Below are 27,102 nucleotides of genomic sequence, written 5' to 3' on the forward strand. Positions count from 1 at the left end.
TTAGGTTCCCTTAAAAATCCATTGCTGCTCTGCTTATGATTGAGTGAAACCTCAGAGTCACCTTGCGCAGTTGTGTGGGTGGTGTGGGCAAGGAGAGTCAGTCAATAACAGAGGCAAGTCACGCTGAGTCACGCAGCCAGAAGGAGCTTGGTTTCAGAGCCTCTGACCCACCTCCTCCCACTGTTACTTCCAGCCCTTCCTTTCTGCTCCTCTGAAATAGAAATCGATGGATTTGGCAGTCACCTTTGCTCATAGGAAGTCAAGGTGAGGCATTATAATAGGCCAGTTCATTAGTACTGTGTTGGGAGGGGCGTTTGCAGCTCCTGAGATTTGTCTTCCCTCAGTGGCTCAAAGCCTTAGTTTGGGTCTGATGAAATTAGTTACTTGCGTAAGGCCAGCAGCATGGCCCAGCCGCTTTGATATTTTTTTGCTCTGTCTTCAGAGGGTTCTCCCGCCTATACTCACCAGAAATATACTGTTAATAAGATGCTCTTTTTTTTATGCTAAGACTGTATTCTTCCTTTAGAAATGTTGTAAAGAAATGGAATGAGTCATTAAAAAAGTCGTTAGTCTTGATGTTTGTAGAATCTCTCTTTTTGTCCAGTAAGAGAAGTTCACGCAGATTCTCGCCTGCACAGGGTCACTCGGTGAGGGCAGAACCAACAGCTCTTCCACGTTTAGTTGTGTGCCCTTGGGCAGTTCCTTAACCTGTCTGTGGTTCCGTTTATTTACACAGTGGGAACAAGCACAGTGCCTGCCTGCTGGGTCCCGGGGAGGGTTAGATCAAAGGCACCGGTGAAACGCGGCAGGGCCCGCTTGTCGCCCAACAGTCGGTGCAAGTTACTCAGCAAGACTGTTTGGAAAATTGAGCTACAATAATAAATATGAGCAGCAATAGTAAAAATGAAGGTTACACAGGCTTCCCTGGTGGTCCACTGGTTAAGACTCTGTGTTTCCTTGGCAGAGAGCACAGGTTCAATTCCCTGTCGGGGAGCTAAGATCCTGCATGCCTCCTGGCACAACCGCTCCACCAAAAAAAAGTGAAGCTTACAGCAGTTGTTCCCAGAGCATCTGGTGCCATGCCCAGTACCAGGTGACCTGTTTGCACATGTCGCTTAATCCTCCCAATAGCCCTAGCGGAGAGTCTTCCTTCAGATGAGGGTCCCTCCGTTAGAGGGGTGAGCTCCCAAAGCTGCCCAGCGTCCCTCAGCTGCCAAGGGGTAGAGCGGGGCTGGGACCCCCGTCTGTGTGGGGCCGGGGGCTGTGTGCTTGCAGTGCCCTGCTGCAAGAGGCAGTGTAGCGCCTGCTCTTGACTCAGAACACGGCTTTTCCCAAGTCACATCCCTCAGTGGTCCTCAAATTACTTCTACAAAAATAAGTCTTCTGTGTGGGGTTCTAAATAAAAACAAAGACACTCATGAGTCACTGTAAAGACTCTTTTACTTAAACAGGACATAATTACAGAAGTTTTCGAGTATATACGAAGTAAACAGTAGTATGATGAACCCCAGGTACCACAGCCGCCACCACCAAGCCTTGATTTTTCATTAATCTGTGTAACTCCATCTGGTCTCCCGCGCCGCTTGGCTGCTGTCATGATTCAGTCACTCAGTCGTGCCCGACTCTTTTCGGCTCCATGAGCTGTAGCACACCAGGCTTCTCTGTCCTTCACTGTCTCCCAGAATTTGCTAAAACTCAAGTCCATCGAGTCGGTGATGCCATCCAACCATCTCATCCTCTGTCGTCCCTTCTCCTCCTGCCTTCAGTCTTTCCCAGCATCAGTGTCTTTTCCAGTGAGTGAGTCAGTTCTTCACATCAGATGACCAAAGTATTGGAGCTTCAGCATCAGTCCTTACAATGAATATTCAGGACTGATTTCCTTTAGGATTGACTAGTTGCATCTCCTTGCTGTCCAAGGGACTCTCAAGAGTCTTCTCCAACACCACAGTTCAAAAGCGCCAATTCACTGTCTAGGTTTGTCATAGCTTTTCTTCCAAAGAACAAGTGTCTTTTAATTTCCTGGCTGCAGTCACTGTCCACATTGATTTTGTAGCCCAAGAAAATGAAATCTGACACTGTTTCCACTTTTTCCCCATCTATTTGCCATGAAATGATGGGACCTGAACCCATGATCTTTGTTTTTTGAATGTTGAGTTTTAAGCTTTTAACTCTCCTCTTTTACCTTCATAAAGAGGCTCTTTAGTGCCTCTATACTTTCTGCCATTAAAGTGGTATCATCTGCATATCTGAGGTTAATGATATTTCTCCTGGCAGTCTTGATTCCAGCTTGTGAGTCATCCATCCCAGCATTTCGTATGATGTACTCTGCATATAAGTTAAATCAGCAGGGTGACAATGTACAGCCTTGATGTACTTCTTTTTTTTGAACCAGTCTTTTGTTCCATGTCAGGTTCTAACTGTTGCTTCTTGTCCTGCATACAGGTTCCTCAGGAGGCAGATAATGTGGCCTTATATTCCCATCTCTTTAGGAATATTCCACAGTGTGTTGTGATCCACACAGTCAAAGGCTTTAGCGTAGTCCAGTGAAGCAGAAGTAGGTGTTTTTTGGAATCCCCTTGCTTTTTTGCGATTCATCATTTGTTGGCAATTTGATCTCTGGTTCCTCTGCCTTTTCTAAATCCAGCTTGTACATCTGGAAGTTCTGGGTTCATGTACTGTTAAAGCCTGGCTTGAAGGATTTTGAGATAATCTTGCTAGCATGTGAAATGAGCGCAACTGTATGGTAATTTGAACATTCTTTGGCATTGCCTTTCTTTGGGATTGGAATGAAAACTGACCTTTTCCTGTCCTGTGGCCACTGCTAAGTTTTCCACATTTGCTGGCATAATGAGTGCAGCACTTTAACAGCACCATCTTTTAGGATTTGAAATAGCTCAACTGGAATTCCATCACCTCCACTAGCTTTGTTTGTAGTGATGCTTCCTAAGGCCCACTTGACTTCGCATTCCAGGATGTCTGACTCTAGGTGAGTGGCCCACCATCATGGTTATCTGGGTCATGAAGACCTTTTTTGTACAGTTCTGTGTATTCCTGCTACTTCTTAATGTCTTCTGCTCCTGTTAGGTCCATACCATTTCTGCCTTTATTGTGCCCATCTTTGCATGAAATATTCCCTTGGTAGCTCGAATTTTCTTGAAGAGATCTCTAGTCTTTCCCGTTCTATTGTTTTCCTCTATTTCTGCATTGTTTACTTAAGAAGGCTTTCTTATCTCTCCTTGCTATTCTCTGGAACTCTGCATTCAGTTGGGTATATCTTTCCTTTTCTCCTTTGCCTTTTGCATCTTTTCTTTTGTCAGCTATTTGTAAGGCCTCCTCAGACAACTGCTTTGCCTTCTTGCATTTCTTTTTTTGGGGGGTGGTTTTGGTCACCACTTCCTGTATAGTGTTAGGAACCTCTGTCCATAGTTCTTTAGGCACTCCATCTACCAGACCTAGTGCCTTGAATCTATTCATCATCTCTACTGTATAATCATAAGGGATTTGATTTAGATTATACCTAATGGCCTACTGGTTTTTCCTACTTTCTTCAATTTAAGTCTGAATTTTGCAATAAGGAGTTCGTGATCTGAGCCACAGTCAGTTCCTACTCTTATTTTTGCTGACTGTATAGAGCTTCTCTATCTTTGGCTGCAAAGGATATAGTCAGTCTGATTTTGGCACTAACCGTTTGGTGATGTTCATGTGTAGAGTTGTCTCTTATGTTATTGGAAGAGGGTGTTTGCTATGTGACCAGCATGTTCTCTTGGCAAAGCTCTGTTAGCCTTTGCCCCGCTTCGTGTTGTACTCCAAGGCCGGACATGCCTACTACTCCAGATATTTGACTTCCTACTTTTGCATTCCACTTGGTTATTATTATACAAGTCTTTCTTTAAGGCAAAATTTGCATTCATTCAAATGCACATTTTTGAACTGCATAATTTTTGCGAGTGGACATCCTGTGTAACCACAGCAGAGAGTGTTTCTTGCACCGTCAGGAGCTCCTTCACGTTCCTTGGTCGGCACCCCAGGTAGCCACTCTTCTGGGTTTGGTTTTGTTTCTCTTTACCCTCTTCTGGAAATTCCTGTTAAAGGCAGTGTCTCCAGCTCCTTTAGCACAGCATACATACAGGCTCTGAGGTTTATCCCTATTGTCGTATCAGTAGTTTGTATCTTCTTACCGCTGAGTGGCGCTCACTCCTGTCTATGACTACAAAACACCTTGTTTATCTCACCTCTTGTTGAGGAGCTTTTGGGTTGTTTCTGGTTTTGGACCACTATGAATAAAGCTTCTATAAAACTTTATACAAGACTTTTTATGGTTATATATATATTTCTTTTTTTTAGGTCATTACCTGGAAATAGAATCTCTGGATCACAGGGTGGATGTATGTGTTTAACTTTACAAGAAACAGCCCAGCCTTTTTCTGAAGTGATTGTACCTTTTTTCCACTTCCACCAGCAAAGAACCCAAGAGTCCTAGTCGCTTCATACCCTCTTCAGAATTCGGTGTGGTTAGTCTTTTAAATTCTAGCCACCCCAGTGAGCTTGTCCTGTTGCTTCATTGTGTGTGTGCTTTAATATTGTGTGTGTGCTTTAATATTGTGTGTGTGCTTTAATATTGTGTGTGTGCTTTAATATTGTGTGTGTGCTTTAATATTTTAATATTGTGTGTGTGCTTTAATATTGTGTGTGTGCTTTAATATTTTAATATTGTGTGTGTGCTTTCATATTGTGTGTGTGCTTTCATATTGTGTGTGTGCTTTCATATTGTGTGTGTGCTTTCATATTGTGTGTGTGCTTTCATATTGTGTGTGTGCTTTCATATTGTGTGTGTGCTTTCATATTGTGTGTGTGCTTTCATATTGTGTGTGTGCTTTCGTATTGTGTGTGTGCTTTCGTATTGTGTGTGTGCTTTCGTATTGTGTGTGTGCTTTCGTATTGTGTGTGTGCTTTGATATTGTGTGTGTGCTTTCGTATTGTGTGTGTGCTTTCGTATTGTGTGTGTGCTTTCGTATTGTGTGTGTGCTTTCGTATTGTGTGTGTGCTTTCGTATTGTGTGTGTGCTTTCGTATTGTGTGTGTGCTTTCGTATTGTGTGTGTGCTTTCGTATTGTGTGTGTGCTTTGATATTGTGTGTGTGCTTTGATATTGTGCGTGTGCTTTGATATTGTGCGTGTGCTTTCGTGTTGTGTGTGTGCTTTCGTGTTGTGTGTGTGCTTTCGTGTTGTGTGTGTGCTTTCGTGTTGTGTGTGTGCTTTCGTGTTGTGTGTGTGCTTTCGTGTTGTGTGTGTGCTTTCGTGTTGTGTGTGTGCTTTCGTGTTGTGTGTGTGCTTTCGTGTTGTGTGTGTGCTTTCGTGTTGTGTGTGTGCTTTCGTGTTGTGTGTGTGCTTTGATATTGTGTGTGTGCTTTCGTATTGTGTGTGTGCTTTCGTATTGTGTGTGTGCTTTGGTATTGTGTGTGTGCTTTGGTATTGTGTGTGTGCTTTGGTATTGTGTGTGTGCTTTGGTATTGTGTGTGTGCTTTCGTATTGTGTGTGTGCTTTCGTATTGTGTGTGTGCTTTCGTGTTGTGTGTGTGCTTTCGTGTTGTGTGTGTGCTTTCGTGTTGTGTGTGTGCTTTCCTGTTGTGTGTGTGCTTTCCTGTTGTGTGTGTGCTTTCGTATTGTGTGTGTGCTTTCGTATTGTGTGTGCGCTTTCGTATTGTGTGTGCGCTTTCGTATTGTGTGTGTGCTTTCGTATTGTGTGTGTGCTTTCGTATTGTGTGTGTGCTTTCGTATTGTGTGTGTGCTTTCCTGTTGTGTGTGTGCTTTCGTATTGTGTGTGTGCTTTCGTATTGTGTGTGTGCTTTCGTGTTGTGTGTGTGCTTTCGTATTGTGTGTGTGCTTTCGTATTGTGTGTGTGCTTTCGTGTTGTGTGTGTGCTTTCATATTTATTTGGCTGCATTGGGCTTAGTCACAGAGCTCGGGATCTTCATTGCGTCGTGGGGGTCTTTCACTGTGGCGCCGACTACACACGGGCTCTGTAGTCGTGCAGGCTCAGTCGTTGCGGCACGTGGGCCTACTTGCTCTGCAGCATGTAGGATCGTAATTCCTGGACTAGGGATTGAACCCTCACCCCTTGCATTGGAAGCTTGGAGTCTTAACCACTGGACAGCCAGGAAAATTCCCCAGCTGGGTCTTTTTGAAGCAGAGGCTTGCCTACATTCCTCTGTGTTCCACTCCATGACATTTTCTGTTTCCAGCAGGGCAGTAAAAAGACAAACAAACAGAAAAAACCTGAATGTCACTTGACCACAGAATTCAAAGCAACTTCAAGGCAAAGAAAAGTGGTTACTTTGCAGAGTTTTAGGTTTTTTTTCCCCCCAAGATCTTTAAAAGAAGGAGCAGAGTTGATTCACATTTGAGTGCACACTGTTGCTTGAACCGAGGTGAGCAGCATCCAGTCAGGGTGCCTGTCTGATGTTTGCGCTGGTTCCTTGGTTCTGAGTGAGTGCCTGGGGAGGCACAAAATGATTCTGTCTGCAATAAGAAAGTGTGTTTCAGGGTATCATAGCTGGGTTTCACATTAAAGATGAGAGAGTGAGTGAATGTTTGTCTAAATGACAAAGGTGTTTGACTAACTGGTCTTAAAAAACTGATTAATTTTTTTTTTTAGATTGGATGTAGGGATACTTCAAAATTTAGAACTGTTGCTAGCTCCAATTGGTTTCTTGCTGTTTCCACCTAAGGCTGGGTTTCTTGGTTCTGTCAACATTTGGGCCTAGGTTCGTCTTTGTTATAGGTCCTGTCCTGTGCACCATAGGATATTTAGCATCATCCTTGGCTGCTGCCATTGAATGGAGCAGGGACAACTAAAAATGTCTCTAGTATTGTCCCATGTCCCTTAGGGGGCAAGGTCCCTGTGGTTAATAAGCACTGACTTACAGCATGCCCTGGGCAGAGGCATGGCAGGCACCGGTCGGGGGGGGGGGTGTCTTCAGTGGCCTGGTCCTGAGTCAGGGACTCCTGTGGTGTGGGACTGTGGGGCGGACCGTGGAGGCCCTTCCAGTGCGCCCGAGGGAGGGAGGGAGAGATGCTTGGCAGCTGTTTGCATGAGCGCCCCCCAAAGAAAGCTCTGCTTGATATTTCTTCTTGCTTTGCCTCGTTGGTGTCTGTGTTCACTTCCTCTGCCCTAAGGGAAAATCTGTATCTGCCAAGTCACTCAGAGGACAGTCTGGAGGGGTGTGTTCTCCAGAACCTTAGTTCTAAGGGACGGTGACTTAATAGTATGTAAGAGAGGACCCTGTGCCCCCAGAAAGTCTGGGAAATGTTGGTTTAAATGAAGGTAAACTGTTTTCCTTATTTTGTAAAATTTTTGAAAGCTTGTAACATCAACTGTAAATTGTCACTCTCCGAAAGGAACTAGATTGGCCCTGTCGCACGTTTCCTCAACATGCAGTTTATCCACAAAGCGTTTTCCAGAGAAATAAACTTCTGTGGGACATGTTTTGGGAAGTACTGTTCTAGAGTCATCCCGGGGAGGCCAGGGTGCGGTGAGGAGCAGGTGGTGGGCTGGGCACTGAGCTGGCGGAGTGGATGGACAGGGTCATGGTCTGGTCCCTGCATGCCCCAGTATGGCCATCTGTAATGGTTATTAGGCAGTGAAAAATTCAGATCTAGGCGGGAAGGAGCTGCTATCCTGAGCCTCTGGGGTGTGGCTCCAACCCACCCTCCTATGCACCATGCTTGGGCCCTTACCCAGCAGTCATGGGATCCCCCACTTTCTGCAGTAACTAAAGGGTTACAGTCCCGGGTCAGCAGGGACCCTCCTTAAGGACACTGCGCCGGCAAAGTGAGCTGTGCCTTTTCTGGCTGGTGGACCGCAGTGTGTCAGTTGCTAGTATTTTGAGTATCATCCTGAATGTGAGGGAGGAAATGGGGACGATAGTTAAAAGGGGGCTGAAAGCTTTTTGTCAGGAATCTCCTTCTGCTCGGACCGCCCAGCTGCTTGTGTGTCAGGCTCCCACTTGTTGCCTGGCATGAGAGAGACTGGAAACATCCAGCTGTGCTGATTTAAATACACTGTTGTAATAATACACTGTTGGCTATAAGCACTCTTTGAATAACCAAGCAAAATGCTGAGCTTCACTCTACATGTTGAAAGTTGGTTGGGAATTCCCAGGCTGTCCAGTGGTTAGGACTTGGTTCAACCTTGGGTCCCAGGATCAATCCCTGGTCTGGGAACAAGAAGCCCATGAGCCACGTGGTGAGGCCAGGAAAAAAGAAAAGAAAAGAAAAAAGAAATTGGTGAAACAGTTTTGCCAGTTCAGAGAAAGAATATTTCCAAAATCAGTTTCTTTTGGAGCTGCTGAGATGGAGTCTCTGGTGGACAGAGTCGTTGGGCTGGGATGACCCCACGGGCCCAGCCACAGGGGGAGTGCCCTGGTAAGGGTCCATCTGGAGGGTGCTGACAGCCAGCCTCAGGCCGTTGGCCTCTATCACTTGTATGGTTGTGACGGGGATGTGAACACAGTGGCAGGCAGAGCAGTCTCCATAAAGAAAAGCCTCAGTGAAGACACACCTGCTGAGAGAACGCCTCTCCCCAGATGGATGGCTGTGCAAATGTGTACAGCCTGCGTTAAAGACTCGAAAGAAGGCCGGTCTGAACGTGAGGTGCTTAGTTTCAGCTGCTGCTTACGTTGCTCAGTTAGTTCCTATAAACCGACTAATGGAAAATTTTAGTCTCTGTTTCTATATTTATTAATTGTAAGAGAAACTACCCAAGTATTCTTTCAGGAGTTTAGATGGGAAGAGTTCGAATGCATGTCCAAAGCTGTAAGAGCCTTGATTTTCGTAAGATAATGTAGAAATGAGATATGCTTATGTTCAGCTGCCGATGGAAGAAATAAAACCTGATAAACTTGCTTGACGTTATTTGTGAGTTTGTAATTTGTGATCATGGAGAATAAACAGTGATTTGATAACCCTGACTTTAAAGTTGACCTGAATAATAAACTAGTTGTTTATTTTTACCTGCACAATAGTATTGAGCAAGTGAACAGCCTGCGAGAGATACAAGCGCTCAGACGCCTGAACCCACACCCCAACATTCTCACGTTGCACGAAGTGGTTTTGTAAGTATACTGGGGCTTTAAAAATTATCTAACCTTGATGATGATTGTTAGATCTCTTTTTTTTTCTTCTTTTTTTAAAAATTAATTTATTTATTTAGTTGGGGGCTAATTACTTTACAATATTGTAGTGGTTTTTGCCATACATTGACATGAATCAGCCATGGGTTTACATGTGTTCCCCATCCTGAACCCCCCTCCCACCTCCCTCCCCATCCCATCCCTCTGGGTCTCTTTTTAAGAAAGAAAACCGTGGTAGACATTTTAAATATTGGCTTTGTAGCTCAGACACGTATTCGGGCCGGTGTCTGCATCCGAGTTCTAAAGTGGAAAGGCCTTCGTTGCAGTGACTCTGTATCACAGCAGCAGACACCATTCAAACGGTCTCCCTCCTGAAACTCAGTTGGGCTTCTGTGTAGAAGGCGGTGGCTCGGGACACCTGCGTGTGAGCCCTGTTGCCCTGTTTTGGGGGCTGCACTTACATCATCCCTGCAGTTGCCATCTTGGTATGACTTCCTGCAGCCGTTCTCACTGTATTAGACATAATTTCAAGGGATTTTTCATTTCTATTCTAATCCAGAAGACAGAGCACAGCCCGTCTGGAGGGGCTTGTCTGCCAGGGGCTGGGGCTGGGATCTGGCCTGAAGCTCCGAGAAGGCGCCCCTTGGTGGGAAGCCTGGCCTGTACCAGCATCCGGGGAAATCGGAAACCGCAGTCTCTGACCGTTGAGGTGGGGGAGGTTTTCATCAGAGGCTGACCAGTTCCAAACTTAAAATGCAGTGCCTTGTCTTGGCCGTGTGGCCTCCTGGTCCCGTGCTCTGAGGCACGTGTTCGGCCGGGTCCGGAGACTGCAGCCTGCGTGGGAGGTCACAGCGCTGCCTGTGCCCGAGGGACAGCGAGGCCCCGTCCAGCGCCTCCACAGGTGCCCTGAGGGTCTCTGGGTGGCACTGCAGGGGCATGGCGAGATGTCTTCCTCCTTTTGTCCCGGGGGCCGGGTTTTGGATTTCACTCCCCACACTGTGATGTATCTCAGTGACATGAAAGTAATTTAGGTAAATTAAAGCTGAATTTGCAGCCACAGAGCTTGAAACTAAAGCCTACCTCCTTTGTTTTGCTTGTCCGACTCCTCAACCTGTTGCTTCTGTTTGATGATATGATAGTTACTTTTATAATTTCAAGATGCTTTTTTCCCAAAATTGTGGGAGGGCAGCTTTTAGAGTTTTTGCCTAAAGTCGTTTTATTACTATTTAAAATTATTTTTACCTAAAATACTGATTGAAAATCAAAAGTTCTGCTGTTTCGGTCATAACACTTTGGTCTTTGCTGTGGGAGTGTTTTATGTTTATCAGAAGTGTTTACAAATAGTTAAATATTTGATGCTTTTTTTCTGATTAATACAAGAAAAAAACCATTTAAAAAACCTGCTTTCTTCTTCAGTGACAGAAAATCTGGTTCTCTTGCACTAATATGTGAACTTATGGACATGAATATTTATGAGCTAATACGAGGTATGTAGAATAATTTGCAAGATCGTCTAAGATCTTTTAAAGCTTATAGTTCCCCTGTGTTTGTTTTAATTCTCAAAATCATCGGTCCCCACAGTTCAGCAGTTGTATGTAAGTATACAGTGTGTGTGCTAAGTCGCTTCAATCGTGTCCAACTATTTGTGACCCAACGGACTGTAGCCTGTCACGCTCCTCTGTCCGTGGGATTCTCCAGACAAGAATACTGGAGTGGGTTGCCATTTCCTCCTCCAGGGGATCTTCCCGGCCCAGGGATGGAACCCAGGTCTCTCATGTCTCCTGCATTGGCAGGTGGGTTCTTCACCACTAGCGTCACCTGGGTGTGGGAGGTATTTTTGGGGCAGTCTTGTCTGCTCAGAACGTGGCTGCAGACGGGAAGTGATGCCACACGCACTCAGGCTGGCAGGGTGACGCGGTTGAGGGTAGAGCAGCGGGAGGCCCAGCTCAGGCCTCCCACAGGCTCGTCCCCTTTGAGGGTCCATTCCGGGCTCTGCCCTTGCTCAGCATTCTACTCTAGGCTTCGGAAGAAGGCAGGGCTTCCCCCACAAATGATCCCCTGAGAGGGACTCTCCTTCCTCCTCCTGTTTGCGTCCTTATGCGGTGCCTGGTACTGCTGAGTGCTCACTCGTTTCCCATCGTTTGAACAATACAGCACTGTTTGGGGAAGCACGCTTGCCTGAGCCGACCTCAGTCACGGCTGGTTTTGGAGGCCGACAGAGGTCACCTGCGGGAAGCAGAGAGAAGGAGGCAGATGGTTGGCCCACATTTATCAAATAGCCCTGGGTCTGACCTCCCCGTTATGTTAGATGTCAGGACAAATGAGCCTTGTAAATATCACACAGCAAGTGTTAGACTTTATGGATCATATTATTCTTACCGAACAAACGAAAAAAAGTCACTGCCTTATGTGAGGGACTCTTTATATCTGAAATAGAATTTTAGCAACAGTATCATAGATGATTTAAAAACTGCTGTGTTACCTCAGGCAGGTTAGGCCAAAGCCAAGATGATGTGCTGTAGAAAACTTTTAGATCAAGAAGCTATTCTTGCGACAGAGGGGACACTGATGTTAAAGGTGCACGTGACAAGTTCAGATAAAATTACGAAGTGGGAGCATGGAAGGAAGTATTATGTCAAATGCACATGTTTTATATGTGATTTAAAATATGTGGCTTAGTAAATTAATAAATAGCATGAGTAGACAAGTTTTACATCTGTGAAAGTTGATATAAAACTTTTGGATCCAAAAACTTTTATGTCTTTTGAGGAAAGTAGGAGATTGCCTTGTATCTGGGAATATGTGGTATTTCTTATAAGTTACAAACCTTGTGTATTTTATTCATAGACAAGCCTCTCACTCAGGTGTCTGTTTAGTCTTGCTTTAAGTACAATTTAAAATAAACTTAGTCATCTGGTTTCTTGGTCTAAAACCTATTAAAAATAGAGCTCTTAAAAGGAGCTGCTAGAACTTTACACACCAGCAGAAAGTGACAGGTGACAATCCAGTAATGGGGGAGGAGACTGAAAATAACAACCAAACCAAGAGTGGTCTGGGCAAACAGCTGCAAGCTGCCAGGTTCCCCAAGACAGGTTAGAGAGAACGCAGTCATGTACTGCATTGTGCTAACCACATCACTGTAGGCAATGCTGATGGGAAAGTGAGTGAAATGTTTTTAAAAGATTCCCATGTAAAATACCTACAAATAGAAAAGAGTTTCATATCTGAGGAGTAAACCTCACTTACCTGGAAATTTCACTTGAGGTCTGAATCCAGACAACCTGGATAAATAAGGTGTTTGTTACTCTATGATGACACTTTCAAATGCACTAACTTACTTAGAGTTTTCACTTTGATAGTCTCTGTGTAATACATATTTTAACAGTGTATCAGGACAGGGTATCAATACAACCAAGAGAAACAACCACTAAATTTTACTGTAATTTACAATGAGCTTTTTACCAGTAAGCCAACATTCTGTTCTTAATGAATCTACAGAACCACTTCCTTTTAGTATAATAACAATTCTCTTGGTATAAGATACAGATCTCATGTTAGAATTTTGATTGTTAGAGTATGATATTTTAAAACTTGAGGGGCGGGGATAATTTCTGGCAAGTTTCTGTGTGTTTAGATGGGAGAAAACTTTGTTTAGAAATTAATATTTTAATTTCCAATAGTAGAGGAGTTGTGTGATTGGAGGAACCGAATCTGTTTCTTTCAGTATCTGTCTACAGAGACTCTAGGAAGCAGACTGGTGTATTATAGCTCAGCGGCCGTCGGTTCGTCCTGTGGATGCCGAGCGGCTTCACAGGCCAGGCGCTGTGCTCTGAGCATGGGATCAGGTGCTGTTGGTGCTAAGGGGCCTCCAAGTGTCAGAGGTGTTAAAACGTGGGGGAAATGGTTGACAGTGATTGTAAGACACTCACTGTTGGAACATGAACCCTGATTTCAGAGTTGCCTTAGTACTGAGGAAACACAGTCATCCCTCGGTGTCCGCAGGGTACTGGTTCCGGGAGCCCCTCAGGTTCCACAATCCGTGGATGCTCAAGCCCCTTGTATATAAAACGGCTCAGGAATTCAGCCAACCTCAGAAGCCTCGGAGGCGGGACCCGCGGACACAGACCCGGAGGTTCGGGAGCGCCGACGGTGCGGTGATGACAGTGATGGCTGACGGCCACGAGTGCTCACCACAGGCCAGGCGCTGCCCCTGGCTCTTGAGAGGAGTCCACTTATTTCACCCTGAGAGCCTGTGAGGCAGATTCTGTAATGATCGCACGTTCGGGATGGTGAAAAGGAGGCACGGAGAGACGAGGGACCCGTGCATGGCCATGGGCCTCGTCCGGGAGGGTCTGGGGTTGGGGCTCGGGCAGCGCCTGCTCTTGCCCACCACGCACGGCCCTCTGGACAGCCCTGAGTGGACCAGGAAGGCCTGGTGGCCAGGGCCACCACCGACCACTTTCGGGCCACGCAGTCTCCCGCCGTGGCTCCTCTGCCTGTCATCGACAGACATGGCCACCCAGAGCCTGAGACTCTCCCCGGCAGCACACGGGCCGCCTTCTGGAGCGCAGGCTGTTCCAGGCCTGGGGGCCCGTCTTGTCACCTTAGGGTTATACCATTTAGAGCCTGTGAGTGCACCAGGCATCCTAAAACCAATCCACGACTGGGGCGGTGAGCCAGGTAGGAAAAAGCAAACCAAGCTTTGTCTGACTGTAAACGTAGCATTACAGTTTGTTTCCATGAGGAGCTTAGGCAGTGTGCCTAAGCTATGGAGCATTTTATACAAGGGGCTTGCACATCTACAGATTGTGGTACCCCAGGGGCTCCTGGAACCAGTATCCTGTGGACACCCAGGGATGGCTGTATTTCCTCAATTCTAAGGCAACTCTGAAATCAGGGTTCATGTTCCAGTCGTTATGCAACATAACGATTTTGCCTGACATTACTGTGTCTGATTAATTCAGTTATATTTTTGCATTTGATCAAATCTGAGCCACTGAATTGTAAGATGCAGTATTTTTTATGTACCAACAAAAAGGAGGAAAAACATCGCCACTGCCGCTTTGACACATACCTTTCTTATCCCTTAGCAATTTTAGTTCTGTCCTTATTAAAGGAACTCTTTCAGAACTATTGAGACAGTTTCCACCCATGTCACTTTTCTTCACATATATATAAAAAGGAAATAGACATGACATAAACTCGTTAAGGCATTCCCAACTCTTCCTTGAAACAGTCTGATGTGGCATGATCGCTGAGCGTCTTCCTCACATTGTCCATCTGTGCCGTTCAGGGTGTGAGCGATGCAGCATTATTTTTGCTGGAATTTTTTGACAAGCCGATGGCATCATCCTGTTAGGTCAGTGCTGGTGCTTCTGGGAAGTGCTCTCTGGTTCCGTGTCAGTGGAGCACGGGTGTCCCCCGTCACACTCCAGGCCAGAGCGCATACAGCGCTGTGCACATCTCACAGCGGCAGGTCCTGGTCTGGAAAATGGGGGTAATCATGGTGTCTGGCTCTCGGGGTAGTTGTGAGGAGTAAATGACAGGTGTGAGGTGTGTGGAGCAGTGCCCAGCTCGCGTGGTCTTTAATCAGCATAGGCTGCTGTCATCACCACCACCACCACCATCACGCTACACACAGCTGATGTGTGCCGGCTCTGGATTCCTGCACTGGCTCGTCCCCGTGCTGGGAGCTCAGCTCCACTCTAGAGGTGAGGAAAAGAGCTTCCAAGAAGTCAGAGCACTTGCCTGAGATGAGCCAGCTTCAGAGAGCAGAGCTGGGGAGCTTCCCTGGCCATCCATCCAGTGGTTAAGACTGCACTTTCAGTGCAGGGGATGTGGGTTTGATCCCTGGTCAGGGAACTAAGATCCCACATGCCGCACAGTATGGCCAAAAAATAAATAAGAAACAAAACAGAAGACAGAGCCAAGCTGGGAGCCCCTCCTTGAATGCAGCCTTGTTGAGAGAGGGGTGCTGGTGACGGCTCCGGCTCCATGATGAGTCTGACACCCCGCCTGCTGCCCTCTGCCGGTCGGGACCTCCAGCCTCTCTGAGAACAGCGTGCTGTCCTGCAGGGCTGTCTCTTGGAAAATACTAGCCTCTGGGTCCAGGCATAGACTGTGGGCCAGCCGGCACCTTGGAGCCTGACCAGGAGAACCAGGCGCAGCCTGGGGACAGGGTCTCTTGTGGGAGAGGCATGTTTGCTAGATTTCCTGGTTCAACGCAGGCTACACTGGAGGCCACAGCTAATCACTGTGTTCACTTTTGATTTTTTACACTGCTGGTGTTATGTGTGACATTCATTAAGTGTCTTCTTAATGAGAATATTTGGTAAAAAATTATCTTGGAATAATTAATTTGGCTCAGTGAGCCAGGGAAATACTGTTTGCAGTCTGCTGGCTTCAGTAAAGGGTCATATAAGGAACCTCAGGGCGTTTTATTAACAGTATTTTGTCTGCTTCAAGATGTTTGTAAGCGAGAATCTGGTGGGAACCAGATACCATCTTGTGCCCGGAAAGTTAGGATCTTGTTTTGGGGGAAATACTGTGAAAGTCGATAGTCCATCCTCCTTGTCGAGGGTGTGGACTCTGAGTGCTCAGACCAGTGGCGGACGTGGTTCAGGCGGGCCCCTTGTTCCACTGGGAGCCCCCCACATGCAGGCAGGGATTCCCATGGAGAGATGGGAAGGAGTCACAGCCTTGCCCCCCGGCTACGAATGGGTAGAAGGGGGCGGCCTGGGAGGAAAGGAGAGAGTCCTCCTGCCCTGGGGGCAGAAGGCAGTGAACGGTCAGACTGCTGCCCTCCCCCCCCACCTGCTTGTGATTCCCTCGGGCTGGGCCTGGGCCTTGGAATCTGCTTTAAGAAAGATCCCTAGGCGATTATGAAGATTGGATGCATTAGACTTTTCCTAAAAGAGGCCACCTTCCCTGAGTTCAAGTTCAGGTGAATGCAAGGACAGCTGTATGCGGTAATCAAGCTGTGGCTGTGCGGACGTGGCTGGGAAAGGTGCTTCCAGGAGCAGAGCAGCATGCGTGCAATGCGACTGTGAAGCGGGAGAAGCGGATGGGGCTGGAGCGTCCCGCCAGTCAGAGGGGTGTGTGGGGCGTGGTTCTCGAGGTGCACAGCCAGGCCCCGCAGCCGCTTCTGGGAACTTGCTGGAAAGGCAGCTTTCAGGGCCCCAGCATGGACCTGCTGAACCGGCCACGCCGGGGTGAGGATGGGGAGCAGTCTGTCTTCACAAGCCCCAGGGGACTTGGGGCCCTGGTCCTGAGAGCCCTGAGCTGGGGGGAGTCTGCCACCAGGGGTCTGGGGAGCCCGCCTCGTCCGTGGGCAGCGAGGACAGAGGGGACGGAACCTCACAATGCTTCAGCCAGCCTCAGGGGTGACAGAGAGTGGAAATTTTGCTTTCTTTTCACCCTTGTACAGATAACTGATAAAATTACAGAATTCCTCAAGCTGTGGGAAGCCAACAGTCTTAGTTTTAATTCTTTTAAATTGTGGAAAACTGATGTGAAAGAGAATAAAAAGATTATAGTATGACATGGAAAAATTCACTGCCCTTAGACATTTTGTAAATTGTTATTTTCTATTATTAACATAAACATTCTTGTTATGCGAGAAAAAGAAAACATTAATTTTTCAACAGAAATTGCAAACTTAGGACCAAAAATGTCAAGTGGGCCATGTGCTCATTTTGGCTTTCTGAATTGTTAGGTGAAAGCGTGTGTCTCGCATATTTAAACCTTAATAACCTAGAAACACAGGCCTCTGGGACAGCCCACGGGTGTCTGAGCTGCTGGATTGTTAGGTGAAAGTGTGTGTCTCGCATATTTAAACCTTGATAACCTAGAAACACAGGCCTCTGGGACAGCCCGCGGGTGTCTGAGCTGCTGGTTGCCATTCAGTTGCTAAGTCGAGTCCGACTCTTTGGAACCCTGTGGCCTGCAGTACTCTGTGGTCCTGGAGTGTGGTGTGCAGAGTTCTAGAATATCGCGGACGCTGCAGGAGTGAGGAAGGTGTAGGTTGCAGGCTGTGTGGATGGGTGCCCAGCGTGCTGCAGGGCATGGTCAGCGGTGCCAGTGACTGCTCCCTTTTGAGAGAGGAGCGTGTTGGCTGTGAAATTCAGTCACTGGTCTTCTTCGATTAAGAGAACATACTTCTGGGACTTCCCTGGTGGTCCAGTGATTAAGACGTCACACTTCCACCGTAAGGGGTGCAGGTTCAATCCCTGGTCAGGAAACTTAAGATCCCACATGCCAGGCAGTGCAGCAGGAAAAAAAAAAAAAGAAACTGTGATCTATTCCCTTAAAGACGGAAGTCTCCATGTAGACAGGAAGCTGCGGAAAGTGGTGGATTTGCAGGTGACTCCTGCCATCACAGGTTTCCCAGGCGGCTCAGTGGTAAAGAGTCCGCCTGCCAGTGCAGGAGACACAGGAGACGCGGGTTCGATCCTTGGGTCGGGAAGATCCCCTGAAGCAGGTAATGGCAACCCACTCCAGTATTCTTGCTTGGTAAATTCCATGGACAGAGGAGCCTGGCGGGCTGCAGTCCATGGGGTCTTGCTTGGTAAATTCCATGGACAGAGGAGCCTGGCGGGCTGCAGTCCATGGGGTCGCAAAGCCGGACACGACTGAGCGCGCATGCACGCACGCGGCCTGCCATCTCGTAGTCACAGTGTGGAGGAGTGTGCCCTGCAGGAGTGTGCCCTGGAGGAGTGTGCCCTGCAGTAGTGTGCCCTGCAGGAGTGTGCCCTGCAGGCCTGCCTGAGGCTGCATGGAGGCTCCCAGACCGAGCTGCCCCTTCGTGAACGCTCAGCACCCTTCTCACTGCAGAGAAGGCCTGGTGCTGTGAGATTCTGAATGAAATCATGTCAGTATATAGAATTCTACATGGCATATTCTGTAGATGGACTCCATATTTCCTAGAACTATTCCATTCTGTTTTTCACTGAGGAAAGTAGAAATTATTGCATGTTATTAAAAATGGACTTTTGTTTTATTTCAAAAACGGGGATATTGGTAACCATATCTGGCTGTTTCCTTGATTGCATAGGAAGAAGACACCCATTATCAGAGAAAAAAATTATGCACTATATGTACCAGCTGTGTAAGTCCCTGGACCACATGCACAGGTACGCACGTGGAGACTTGGAGGCTTTCAGATTAATAAAATGTGTTACCATTCATTAGAAAATGCAGTGTGGAAGAATTTGAATGAAGTGCAATTAATTCTGTCCTTCTTTTCATGTTAAATGCAGAAATGGAATATTTCACAGAGATGTAAAACCAGAAAATATATTAGTAAAGGTAAGAACTTCTATATGAAAAATTGATATCAGAATGAAGATAGAATATAAAAACTTTTCACTGGATATGCTTTCAATCCCAATGGATGTCATGTTTGTTATTTTTTTTCCCTTCCAGTTTGGAAAAAAAAAAATCATTAATGAATGCCATCAACATAACTGCACTTCTGGGAAAAGGCACCCTTCTTATATACTGTGTATAAAAATAAACTCCATTTATTGATAAAATTATTCTAAATGCTGTAAATATAAAAGGGGAAGAGGCAGGATTTGAGCTCAGATCTGTCTCGCTCAAAAGCCCTTAAGCTGTACATGTGTAAAGTGTACAATTTGTTAGCTTTGGGCATTTGTATATACCCATGAAACCATCATCCCAGTCGGCAAACAAAGCCACTGCCCCCAAAAGCTTCCTCTTGCCTTTGGTAACCTTTGCCTTCCTGTCCCTTGTCCCCAGGAAAGACAAGCTGACTTTCTGTCATGATAGAATTAATGTGTGTCTTCTAGAATGTTCTATAAATGGAATTACATGGTATATACCCTTCTGTGGTCTCACTTCTTTCACTCAGCATCGTTTTTCTGAGATATGTCCACGTTGTAGTCTGTATGTGCCACAACTTTTGAAATTGTCTCACAGTTCCTGGATGTTTGGTTCTGTTTTTGATGTTCTTCTGTTGCTTTGCATTCCAGTTTGGGAAGTTTCTGTTGGCACGTCTTCAAGCTCACTGACTCTTTACTTGGTTATTTAATCTATTGATGAACCTGTCAAAGTCATTTAAAATTTTTGTTCCACTGTTTTTTATTTCTGGTGTTTTATTTTGATTTTGTCTTAGGGTTTCCATCTCTCACGTTTCCCATCTGAACTTGCATGCTGTCTTCTTTTTCCACTGGAACCCTTAAATTAATCATAGTTTTTAAAATTTCCTGCCTGGTAATTCTAAACTTCTAAAACCTGTGCCATATCTGAGTCTGGTTTTGATGCACGCTTTGCCTCTTCAGACTGTTTTCTTGGTTTTTACGTGGCTTAGTTTTTGTTGAGATATCGGGAATGGGAACAGAGGAACAAGGCTGTCTGCGCAGGTTCCCCCATCGCCGGGCCGAGAGCAGTGTGGTCTGACGCTGGCTGTGGCTGCAGGTGCCCACCGGAGACTTCCTGTTTATTGACAGCATGCATTTTGCGACTTGAGTGTGAGAGATAAAGAGGATGGAAGAAACACCTGGAAACCTGTTTGAGGCAGAACGGGTCACGTGACCAGGGTGTAGAATTCATCTATGGACTTACACTGTGACTTACACATTTGTGTAGCCCGTAGATGTTTTGCAGACATTTTGGAATGTCTATAAAACACAGCCAGAATATTTGTAAATGCGATCCACTGGATAGAGACCCCACTTCCTCATGGTCAGAGGCAATTTCAGATGCTTACAAAGCCAGCACTCCATGGTCTACAAGCTTGTTTAGACCCAGGCGTCCTTGTGTTAGCGCGCCAGGACCAGGGATGGCCCGTGTGACGGCCACTGCTTGGTGAGACATTCCTTGTCCCTGTGTCTTCCCGCTTGCAGCAGGGTGTCCTGAAGCTCGGGGACTTCGGATCGTGCCGGAGCGTTTACTCTAAGCAGCCGTACACCGAGTACATCTCCACCCGCTGGTACCGGGCCCCTGAGTGCCTCCTCACCGATGGCTTCTACGGCTTCAAGATGGACCTGTGGAGCGCGGGCTGCGTGCTCTATGAGATGGCCAGGTAGCGCCGGGCTCCTGGGGGGATCCAGTGGCTTCCCGCCAGGCCCGCCCCTCACCCTCTCCTGTGTACCTGCAGCAGTCCTTCTGGTGTCGTGGCTGCTCTTGGACCTGACAGGAAGCGGGCAGAACGCTCTCCTTGCTTTCCCAGTGTGGAGGGAGGAACACTGTCAGTTACTTCTCTCCTACCAGCCGCCCGGCCCCAGGTGGCTAGGCCTCTCCGTGTGGCCTCATCAGCGGTAGAACCGATGAAGCCCATGGAGGAAAGGAGCCAGGGTGTGCTTACCGCGCCACGTGGGGCCTGCCATGGGGAGCGGAAGCGGTGCCCCTAGTCTGCCCTCGGAGTTCAGTCATTGCCGTGGGCGCTCAGGCCCCAGGGGTGAGGACAAGCTGGAGTCTCAAGTGCCCCAACCCTGAGCATTCTGCCCCCACCCCAGCCTCGGCTCCACCGCTGGACGGAGCAAGGCCATAGCAGAGGCTGGGAAGGGAGGAGAGGGGCGCACCCTCCTGCTCGGAGTGGGTCGTGAAGGATGGGGCCGGGGCGTGGGAGGGGTGATTTCCGTCAGAATGACGCCAGTCAGAACAGTACCCAGCAAGGCAGGAGGACCCAGGGTGTCCACGGCCACCTGCTCAACTGACCCCTTGATAAATGCACAGGCCCTTCAGGGCGCAGCTTCTGACTCTAGATCTTCCCTGTTGATAAGTAACTGTTATTTTTGGAAAGGAGACTTACGGTTTCACTGATGTTAAAGTTACAACAGATGGTCTTTTCTCATATACTTAAGTCCCTTGGCTTCCCTGGTGGCTCAAATGGTAAAGAATCTGCCTGCAATGTGGGAGACCCGGGTTCAATCCTCGGGTCAAGAAGATCCCTTGGAGAATGGCACGACAGCCCACTCCAGTATTCTTGCCTGGAGAATCCCATGGACAGAATAGCCTGGTGGGCTACAGTCCACGGGGGTCCCAGAGAGCTGGATACGACTGAGGGACTAAGCACAGAACAGCACAAAGTCGCTTGAGTCAGTTTGGAGGGAGGTGAGAGGTGCTAGAGCCCTTTTATCCACGAGTCCCAAATCTGTGAAGGCTCCGAAACCAAAACGCTCAGTGGACCGCGTTTGTCCGCGCAGCCTGACCCGACCCGGCCTGAACTGTTGTTGCCAGTGCTCCCCCGGCAGTGAGAGGCGCTGGCGGTTTCCTCTGGCAGTTGGTGGAGACCCGGCTGTGCAGATACGGGAGTGGGCCCTGTCCCTTAGAAGGACACCGACGTGCGGACAGTGGAAGGAGGAAGGCCCAAGTCCAGGGCGGGGGGTGCATGCTGGAGGTCCTCTGCCGCCGGGAGGGTCGGGGCCCTGACGGGAGCCTTGATCCTGCCCAGCCTGCAGCCGCTCTTCCCTGGAGCCAACGAGCTGGACCAGATCTCCAGGATCCACGACGTCATGGGCACGCCTGCTGAGAAGACCCTCACCAAGTTCAAGCAGTGAGTGCAGGCCCCGGGCCCCGCCCCAGGGCTCGCCCCGCTGCTGTTCCCCGGGGCCTCAGCACAGCCCCCTCGGCCCCGGCAGTCAGGAGGTGTCCCCGGGGGTTCACTCAGACCGCGGCGCCTCGAGTGAGGACGGCTCCCAGCACAGGCCACACACCTGGCCCGGGACAGCTCCGCCCGGCGCCTGGCCACACTGACCCCTGGGTGGGGACTTGGGGGAGCCGGGCTCTTGGGGGGCCCGGGGACTTGAGGGGTGGGCAGCACCCAGCAGCTCCCAGGCCCTAGGAAGGTAAGGAGGTGACAACTATGTTGGAGTCTTGTTCTTTTTTTAAATTTTCCTTCTTCTCTGGTGGGAATGTGATTAGTCTTTTCAAGGGAAAGTTTTCTTATATTTAGAGCATGAGATTTCACACACACACACCAGTTGTAAAAACAGATACAATGTTTTGCAGCAGTTTTAGGTTCACAGGAACACCGAGTGAAGTACAGCGACCTCCCCTCTCTTCCTGGTGCCAGCGCCGCCCTGGGGGCACGTAGGCTGTGGGGAGCCCGGCCCGGCCCCCTGCGGGTCCTGGTGCTGCCCGCCCCGCCCCCACCGTTAGGTCCTAAACGGTTCCCTCCAGCGCAGGTCCCTGTGCAGTCACGACGCCGGACCGGCCACAGGCTCTAAATGGCGGCGTGACCGTTTATTATCATTGGGCTTTTAATGCAGGTCGAGAGCTATGAGTTTTGATTTTCCTTTTAAAAAGGGATCGGGGATACCTCTACTGACCACCAGTCTGTCCCCGCAATGCCTCTCCCTCCTGCACGCAATGGTGGTCTATGATCCCGACGAGAGAATCACTGCCCACCAGGCCCTGCAGCACCCCTACTTCCAGGAGCAGAGGTGGGCACCCTGCTGGGGCCGAGGGGCACGTCGTGGAGGGTCCGGGGGGACATGCAGATGGTCCGGGGGGGCAGGCGGAGGGTTTGGGGGTCGCGTGGAGGATCCCGGGGGCACACGGAGGAGCAAGGGGGCAGGTGGAGGGGCAGGAGGTCCCAGGAACAGTGCCCATACCTCTGGGAACCCTTCCCTCGCTCCTCTCTGGCACGTTCTTCCAAAAGGCAGCTAGAGGGTCAAGGAGGATGGAAGCAGAGCCTGTGGCCGCCCTCCAGTCGAGGTCAAGGCTCCAATGTTGAGCCCAGGGAGTCAGAGCAAAGCGGGCTAGTGGGGTGAGCCTGCTCGCTGTGAGGTTCCAGAGTGAGCTGGGTGGCGCCCAACGTGGGGAGTGCCTGCCCCAGGCCACCTGACTACCCCTCTGTCCCCTCCCGCCTCGAGTCCCGGAGCATGGAGCCCAGAGGCTGTCGGGCTGAGGCAGAGAAGGGGCGAGCTCCCCGGCGGTCAGAGGGTGACGCGTGTGAGCGAGGCCGGGGAGCGACAGGCCGGAGACACAGGCTGGAGACCGGAGGCGGCGGGCCGCCACAGAGAGTTCTCAAGAGAGGCGCCCTAATACGTCCCCCACAGGGTGGCCGAGAAGCAGGCGCTGGCCAGGGCCAGGCGGAAGGCCCCCGCTCCCTTCCCTGAGCACCCCACGGCCCCGGAGCTCAGCAGCACCTGGCAGACGGCGCAGGAGGTCCGGAAGCAGGTACCGTGTGATTGCAGGTTGGGGGGGCACCGGCCGCAGGGACCCCCGTGTCTCCCAGGCGCATGCCCTAGAGGGCCCCCCACCCACTCGGAGGGGCCGTCAGTGACCTGCTGCCAAGCCAGGCGGCGTCTGCACACACCGGGGTGGGCACCGGCTCCCGCAGCCCCCACCCTTGCCCACCAGCTCCGTCCACAGCCTTGCGGGGCAGGTCCTCCCACCCCCCAGGGCCAGGCTGCACCCGAACCCAAGGCCGGTCACCTCGTCGTGTCCCTCAGACCACCCTAACTGGGGGCGCAGGGAAGCCACCCCTGGCCAGGTGACCCCTTGGCCGCTGAGCCCTGCAGGAGCAGCGGGCCACCGGCGGTTGCTGCTCACGCTTTTAGCAGCCGTGGCTTCACCTTATGAGAGCGTCACCTTTCCCTTCAGGCCCTGAGCCCCCTTCACAGCTGTGAGCAGGCACCGAGCTCCGTGGTGACTGCCCGTCCGCCGTTCCTCACTCGGCCCTGGGGGCCGAGGACGCAGGTGTCCCTGCGGCCAGGCTGCTCTCCAGAGAGCGGGACCCCGGGTCCGGCCCCTGCTTGACGGCCCTTGTGCACGTCCAGGAGGCGACCGCGCTCAAACCTCGCCTCCCGCTCTCTCCCGCAGCCTGCCCTCCCTTCACCTTCGGGGGGGTGGGGGCAGCTGCTCAGCCCCAGCCGCGGACACCCTACTCCGCCAGCCTGAGCCCCTCACTTGGCCCCCGTGACCACTGTCCCCCCGGCCGCCCGCCTCCCAGTCAGGTGCGCGCGCCTGGGTTCCTCTTGCCGACACCTGCCCAGGGCGCCCCCTGCAGGCAGAGCCGAGGCCCGCGCCCGGCTGGTGGTGCCTGGACCTCGCATGAATGCGGTGCAGGTGGAGTTTGATCAAACTGTGGACCCTGACGTTGGAATTTCATACAGTTTTCACATGCCGTGAAATTTTCTTCAGCCGTTAAAACCTGTGAAACCCATTAGCTCACTGGCCACAGAAGCAGGCTACAGGCCGCGCAGCCAACTCTCGGGGTCAGAGCGGGAAGCGAGACCGCACCCCACTCCCCACCGCTGTCAGCGCAGGCCTGGGCTGGGACACGGCTGTGTTGTCCAGTCACCGTGTGGTCACACATCATGGTCCAGAATTGCATGAGGCAGGAGCAGTAAGAGCGCCCCTGTTGCCCTGCCTGATTCCCGCAGGGGGGTTGGCATCCTGCCTTCATGGGGCCTTCATTCTGTTTCTAGAAACAGCCCCCGAGGCCAGAGGAGAGCCACCCCCGGAGGCAGGGGCCGGCCCACCTGATGGAGCTGCCCAGGCTGAAGCTGCCAGGAGCGGCCAAGCTGGCCTCCTACTCCAGCCCGGCCCTGCAGTCAGTGTTCGCCCCGAAGGTGCCGCTGCTGAGACCCCTGCAGTGCGTCGGTGCGGCACAGAAGGTGGGTGTCCCGCCGTCCCCCTGCCCCCCACCCCCCGCCCTGTGGTCCTGCCCACCCTGGTCCCCACTGAGCATCTGTCACTCTCTCTGACAGACAGACACTCAGAAGGACATCAAGCCCAGCCTGAAACAGTACCGCCTGCCCACGATAGAGCGCAGAGGTGGGGGCTACTGAGTGCTGTGGCCCCCTGCTTGGGCTGGCTCCCCGCCGCTGTGGCAGCGAGCGGGCCGGGGGCTCCCGGGGGCCGGGCGTCCTGTCCTGGGAGAGCCACCCCCAGACCTGCACCACCGCCTCGGCCTGGAGCCGCTGGCTTACTGTGTGTTCCAGCCGAATACATCTGTAAAAGCACCTCCTTCTAGGGTTTTATTTCATTTCCATAACGTAAGGGTTTGGGGCAGGGATATTTTGTAATTTTTATATGAATCAGAAAAGAGAGATTATACTGTTGTTATGTGTTGTTTAGGCTGGCTTCACCGCAGGCCCTGCACGCCTGTAGTCCATCAGCGCTAGTGTTTAGCACAGTTCAGCTTCCAGATTATACCACCGGAGACCCCTGATTTTATTAAAGAGTAAGCTGTCCTCACGGTGTTGGATCCTCCTGTTTGCGGAGTTGAACGCGTGTCCTGACCGTCCTTTATCCTGACTTCTGTGGGCGCATCAAGGGCACTGGCTCTGCTGGGGAGACTTTGGCGCAGCGCCCCGTCTTACCTGATCACCTCCTGAGGAGGGCGCCCAGGCCAGCACGCAGCCCTGGAGCCCCGGCGCAGCGGTAGGCGAGGGGCGGGCCGCGGGCAGGTCCCCGGCCCAGCGTCCTCCGTGGGTAGAGGGCAGCACCGCTTTGATGGCCTAGGGGGCCAACAGGTGGGCACGGAAGACACCCGTTCCCCCTGGTGGTGGGCGCGTGGGAGAGCAGCGGCGGCTGTGGAAGGGGCGGGCAGCCGGGCTGGGGCAGGGGGCTGGCGTTTCACGGGGCCGGGGTGGGGGCCCAGAGGCAGGAGGAGGCCTGAGGGCCTTCTTGGCCGGGCGCTTGGGGAGGGGCTGGCTTCAGGGCCCTCCCGTGTGGGGTGGCGTCCGGGGAGCAGGGCGGAGGGCCTGGGGTCCACATCCAGGGTAGGGGTCAGGACCCGGGGGCACTGAGGGCTCAGCAGATGAGGGAGCAGCCAGGGATGGGGCCCCGTTCGGAGCCAGCTCCAAGCGAGGGCACCTCTAAGGGCAGTTCAGGGACGTCGTAACCCACTTTAAATATATAAACGTGAAGGACTCTTTGCAGTGACTCTCTGCACCTGTCCCCCAGCGTGGCGCTGGGCTGGGCTCCCCGGTGGAGTCATGTGGTCCCTGGGCCCCAGGGGGGCTCCCTCCTTGGCATCAGCGGGTGGGCCGCTCTCCCGGGTTTGAGCAGCACAGTCCCGCAGCCCCAGGGGCTCCCTGCCTTCCAGGGCTCTGCGCCCCGTGGGCCTGGCGACAGGCTGGGCCTCCGGGGGGCAGGCGGCCACCTGGCCCTGCTGCCGGAGCGCCAGTGGTCTCTGTGCACCTAAACCCGACTGGTTGTGAGGCGAGGCGGCCAGTGGAGAGCCGGCTCCCCGACCTTCCTCCTCTTCTCTCGGGAAGGAAGTCAAGACCTGTGCCGATGAGAGTTTTTCTGCAACAGCAGCGTGATCCTGTGGGTACGTTCACACAGATGATGGCAGGGGAGTGAGTGGAGTGTGTTCGCATCTTTTGTAGCCTAACGTCACTCGGACGTGCCCCCGTTTTACTAACCCTAACCCTAACGTCACTCGGACGTGCCCCCGTTTTACTGGGATCTCTGAGAAATGTGTTTTGGGCACCATGGTTTATGAGCCTGACCGAATAAAGGCCTTCAAAGGGCTCAGCTGTGTATGATTTTGACGGCAGTGTCTCTGCTTGGCAGCTGCACACTGTTATTACTCTAGTCACCTGTAGAGTCTGAACGCAGGTGCAGGCCTGACCTATGCTCAGAGCTGCTCACCAGCTGGTTTCAACCAAATCAAAGTCCCAAGTCATCTCATTAGCCTTTTCGCCACATGGGTAACAAAGAATTTTCACACTCAGCCGTAGAGCGAGTCGAGGGTGAGATCTCTCAACGACAGAAGGGGGGCTCGTGGGCCTTAAGCTGTAAGGAGAAAACAGTTCACTGAAACCAGAGTCGGCACACACGTGCCGCGGCCCGCCAAGGCCGAAGATGGGGACATGGCAAAAAGGGGCCAGAGAAGCAGAGATATCCCCAGGGGAGCCGCCGCCGGTAATCGGGTCTCAACTGGTGGAGGGCCTCGAGGGGCGTGGTGTAAGCACCACAACAACAAAAATGCAGGAACGCTACAACCAGTTTAACAGAAGACAGACGAGCGGTATATTCAAGATAGCTTTAA

The 27,102-nt window shown here is 50.8% G+C and overlaps 1 protein-coding gene across 30 annotated transcripts in view; it reads left to right on the top strand.

Annotated features, from left to right (window-relative positions):
- MOK (MOK protein kinase) overlaps positions 1-25,294 on the top strand; it is a 41,934-nt gene extending 16,640 nt beyond the window's left edge. For 9 of the 30 annotated variants that reach the window (XM_081548774.1, XM_081548766.1, XM_081548773.1 and 6 more), the window contains 10 exons: positions 9,021-9,110; positions 10,545-10,615; positions 18,181-18,259; positions 18,386-18,434; positions 19,994-20,172; positions 21,544-21,645; positions 22,361-22,534; positions 23,153-23,273; positions 24,527-24,715; positions 25,179-25,294. In XM_081548774.1, the coding sequence (XP_081404900.1) occupies positions 9,021-9,110; positions 10,545-10,615; positions 18,181-18,259; positions 18,386-18,434; positions 19,994-20,172; positions 21,544-21,645; positions 22,361-22,534; positions 23,153-23,273; positions 24,527-24,715; positions 25,179-25,211 (1,087 nt within the window). In that variant the 3' untranslated portion in view covers positions 25,212-25,294. Of the gene's footprint in view, positions 1-9,020; positions 9,111-10,544; positions 10,616-18,180; positions 18,260-18,385; positions 18,435-19,993; positions 20,173-21,543; positions 21,646-22,360; positions 22,535-23,152; positions 23,274-24,526; positions 24,716-24,808; positions 25,064-25,178 lie in introns of those variants that run through there. The other 21 variants (XM_081548771.1, XM_081548759.1, XM_081548764.1 and 18 more) reach the window with 8 other exon arrangements.
- The last annotated feature ends 1,808 nt before the right edge of the window (positions 25,295-27,102 follow it).

The sequence above is a fragment of the Giraffa tippelskirchi genome, chromosome 12, assembly GCF_054371585.1.
Source record: "Giraffa tippelskirchi isolate mGirTip1 chromosome 12, T2T-mGirTip1v1.2.pri, whole genome shotgun sequence".
NCBI lineage: Eukaryota > Metazoa > Chordata > Mammalia > Artiodactyla > Giraffidae > Giraffa > Giraffa tippelskirchi.